Source organism: Bidens hawaiensis, unplaced genomic scaffold, assembly GCF_021521415.1.
Source record: "Bidens hawaiensis isolate Kalapana, Puna unplaced genomic scaffold, B.hawaiensis_p1.1 tig00054059_1, whole genome shotgun sequence".
In the NCBI taxonomy this organism is placed as follows: Eukaryota; Viridiplantae; Streptophyta; class Magnoliopsida; order Asterales; family Asteraceae; genus Bidens; species Bidens hawaiensis.
Window position 1 is genome coordinate 4,799 of NW_027499741.1, and position 4,532 is coordinate 9,330.

Here is a 4,532-nt window from a genome sequence, read left to right on the forward strand (position 1 = left end):
ACTCCAAACTCCAGTCCACATTTAATTTAACAAAGCGTTTCAAGTTTCAACAGGTATAAATGTAAAATTCAGTTGCATTGGTGTATCGTTTATTGAAGTTAGCTCTCATATTACTTGTCGCAACCATAAGCCTTTAAAGATGTTTTCTGGCGATGAAGTAAGTGAAGTTCGATTTGCGTGATCGGATGGCTGATGAGAATTTAAACGATAATTGTATTTGTTTAATTGAGAAAGACTTGCTTAGCAATGCCAAAGTAGATGATGTTTTGGTTAGATATCAATAAGTGAAAACCGGTAGTGAACAACTTCAAATATATTATATTTTAATTACGTATTTCTAATGACGTTTCACATACCTTTTTTTTGGTTATATAAAATTTGTTTGATTATCTTTATTTTATATGACCTAATTCGACCCACCGAGAATGGTCGAACCGTACCCAAAAAAAATTATATACTGAAGTACCGAACTAAAAAATTTCTGCATCTAAAGATTTGAAGAAGTCGAGTAGGGTTTTGTATGAACTTGGATCTGTTACCAACTTAACAAGAAGAGTATTTGCAGTTTGACTGGGTATAGTAAAGTTATATAAGGCTCTATATATGTATAATAATTTTTCACTTTTAACACCTAAAAATTTAGTAAGACACTAAGACTTATAAAACTTGGACTGTTCCTGTGTAAAAAAACTAACTAATACAAGATACTGAATTTGTTGGGATCAACTTAAAACAACTTTAAGACATTACAAAAATTTTACAAGACAAAGAAAGCAGCAAAGGTAATTTTAATTTAGATTAATAATGTTTAATAATAATATCAAGGGATCATCATTCTAAATGAGATCATAATCTTAAGCTAATATCAAGTACTATAGGAAAAGCTATATCCAAAAGATATTTAACCCTTGTCTATAATAGCCTATGGAAAGGGTTGTTGCACCCATGAGTCTAGTCTAGCTTTACAATCCAAGATCTTGTCATCCCAATTCTTTTCAACCATGCGGAGCCGATTCACAAACATTTCAGCCTGCTCGACCCGTGCTCGTGCAGCCACGACCTCTGCATCCGCATCTTTTAAATCTGTTCGGGCCGCTCTTTCTGTCAAAAGGATGTCTTTTGTTGTTTTCTTAACTGGCTTTGACCTTTTCAAAACCTCTGCATTTTCGCGAATGGCTTCCAAGTGAGCCTGAAGCCACGTCACATCAATGTTGGCCATCTCTGCGTCTGACAGCTGGCGCTCTGTTTCTTCCAGTTTTTCAACAACCTCATTGGTTTGAATTCGTTTGACAATTTCACAAACAACCTCAAGGATTAGTGGTGTCACATAAGATGTTTGGAATATAGAGTAAGCTGCTATGTCTCCGTATTTCTTGAAAATCGCTTCAAGAATCTGTGCACTGCTTTGCTTCACTTCATAGCCTTGGACACATATTTTGCCATTATCCTCATAAGATGAAACCTAAAATGGTTTTATTTCAAGAATTAGATTTTTATCATTTTCTTGATCATAACATTAACCAACTCACTCGGTTTTTCACTTCTTAACTAGAATAGCTTCTGAAAGCAGACGATATGTTACCTGTTTTTCCAATGGACAGCTGTCCCTTTTGCGTTTACGCTTCACCTCTGTTTCAGTTTCTAGGCACTTGGTTTTTATCTTGTGAGTTTTACAAATAGATGCAACTGACATGGAACAATCATTGCTCATAACGTGTCCCGTATCTGAGAAACACGGTTTCAACCGAGCAGCAAAGTTCATGAGAATCTCTTCCCCTGGTTGCCCACAATCACATGAAGCAATCTGTAACAGGAACTAACACTTAGTATAGGATTTAAATGATAATAATATTAATGATTAATGGAACACAGTCATCACCTGATTCATGTCTTTTAAAAGCGTGACTAGAAGATCTACAAGCTCTAGTTCAAGTTCCACACTTTCCTCTATGATCAGTGTCATAATTTTCTTCATCTCAAGTACAATTTCAGAGGTGTTGGATCTTAAAAGTAAAAAAAGAAAGGTCCCGTTTGAGTTTAAAAGTTTTCAACTTTTATAACAGCTATGTTGCTAAAGACTGCAGTGTAAACGAACCGAACATTCAGTGAACTGTTTGGTGGGATGTTTGTTTATGTCCGTTTGCAACACGACCAAAGATTTTTGTTCATTTTAACTCAACGAACAAACATAAACACTACATGTCTCCTTTGTTCTTGAATGTTCATTTACCTATTCATTCAAAGAACTTGAGTTCAACCAGTTTTAATAATAGTGTCGTTTACATTTAAATGCCGGATTTGGTTAAATAATCTATGTCTATGGTAATTAGACTTTAATTTGGATATTGTTTTACTTGTGTCCATTTATGATCGTACGTTTAAATAATAATAAATGAACATAAATGAGCACCAACAACAAAAACTGTCTTAAGTGTACGTTTTCGTTTAAGAATCAGATTCCTTACTCATGATCAGAAAATGTTAAGAACTGTTTGAATAGTCGAACAATCAGTCCGGCCCCATCCAACTGCAGGTCCAACATCAGCACAAACAAACTGTTCCTGCTAAATAATTCAAGAAGTCTACCCATTTCCGTATAGCATCCACCCGACGCAGAAGCTAACTTCTCGAACGTGGTTACAACCATATCAAATAGATCCTGCAGACGACAAGAAAATTGGTCAGACTGGAATACGGAACATAATAGTCTAAACACTATGATTCGCACCTTCAACTGTTGATCATCGTAAGGAGAATCAGGTGCATAAATCCTCAAGATGTCACAAAAACAACACGAAAGTGAGATATTGACATTGAGATCAGGATGTGTGACGAGATCGTTAGCAAACAACGCCTCGATTACCGGATGCAGTGCGTTCTTAATCGATTCGGATGGAGTTTGTTCCACCTTAGAAAGAATTTTCTTCAACTTCTATTACATTAGTTTAAAACATCAATTAATAATAGTGATATGAAATGTGTAGTGTAGCATAGAAGCTAATTAATGTAAACAAATAAATAAGCCGGGGAAATAAAATCATCTTACTTAGCTTAAACGGACCTAAATCATTTCACTATTTTGAACATAGTAAACTATGATGAACAAGACAACATTTTAGAAATTTAGGTTACTCGATCAATGAAGAACAGAACAAACAGATAATCTTCTAGCCTCAAAAACAAAAACAAACAACATCAAAATGGTATGGTTTGTGTACGGACGAAGATTTTATGCCAGCTTTATCATCTTGTATTATTATTATTTCATTTTCATGTATATGAGTTTTAACTTTTTCACACTCCTTTCGAAATGTATGTACGTATTATTAAAATTTTAAAAGTTAAAAATTCCCAACGTATTCCTGTATTTTAGCATTTATACAAGTGAAATTATTTTAGAAATATAATATTAATTAAGTATTAACGTAATGAGCCGGTGATGAAGTGGAAAGAGAGACACTTGTGTTTCATGTGACCCAACTTCGATTCTTACCCCCAACATTTAGTTTCGGCGGCATCGGGTGATGATGAGAGACTAGGCTAGTAGATGGCGTTCACTAGTTGGATGTTTGAACTAAAATTGTTTTACATCACCGCACTGTCGTGCCTTCAAGCAATTGTCCACGGGCGTTGGCCTTAGGTGAGATTTTCCCCAGATCGAATGACGAGTGTATTCCGATGTGATTAATTTAGCTAGTAACTCATTTTTAAGGATTTGTTAGCCGTTTTAAAAAAAAGATTCCCTAAGTATTCCTGTATTTTAGTATTCATACAAGTAAATTATTTTAAGAATAATATTAGGTATTAACATAAGCCAATCACTGGTGGTAACTAAGTTATATGGAATGAGTTTTTATTAACGGGGTTTCTGCTAAAGATAATGAATAATTAGCAATTGTTTTAATCTTGACACACTCTTTTTGCGAAATGATGTGTCGTTTTAACTTAAAGTTGTGATGGTTCCCCAACCATAAAACAAAAGTTTTTTGTCTAATTTTAGTATGCATTTTTATAATAGGAAAATTGGATTCAAATAATACAAACTATTGATCATTAACTAATAATAATTCCAACTAACAATCTAACCAGTGTTTTGTAAACTAGTTCAAACCGGCCGGTTAAACCGGATTTCGCATAATAGGCCGGTATTTTGAGTCTGGTATTTTTTGCCGGCATCGCACCACCAGTTTTTTCTAAAGTACCGGTTTTAATTTCGAGAAAGTTTTGATATTTACAGCCCATATTTTTTCTAAATTACTTTTAACCCAACAATTAACATTCAAACGTGTAACTTTATGACTAATTTTTTAAAATTGAGTGCTTTTGTATTATTTTTCAATATGAATTAACTTTTAGATTATTTTTTTTTATGAAATCATTTACTTTTGGATTATTTTTGGATTAAAGTTGCATTTATAGGAAATTATAAGGTAAACTAATTTACCGGTTGAAACTCCCGATATTACCCGGTTGTACCATTTTTTAACCCAATCTGGTACAAATAAAATACCAGTTTTTAAAACATTGAATCT

The 4,532-nt window shown here is 33.7% G+C and overlaps 1 protein-coding gene across 1 annotated transcript; it reads right to left on the reverse strand.

Annotated features, from left to right (window-relative positions):
- Nucleotides 1-747: 747 nt before the first annotated feature.
- On the reverse strand, nt 748-1,997 carry LOC143600407 (uncharacterized). The gene is made up of 3 exons (XM_077078104.1): nt 1,880-1,997; nt 1,583-1,804; nt 748-1,462 (listed from the first exon to the last, which is right to left on the reverse strand). The coding sequence occupies exons 1-3, from the start codon at nt 1,973-1,975 to the stop codon at nt 923-925; spliced, it is 858 nt and encodes a 285-aa protein (XP_076934219.1). The 5' UTR covers nt 1,976-1,997; the 3' UTR covers nt 748-922.
- Between the last annotated feature and the right edge of the window lie 2,535 nt (nt 1,998-4,532).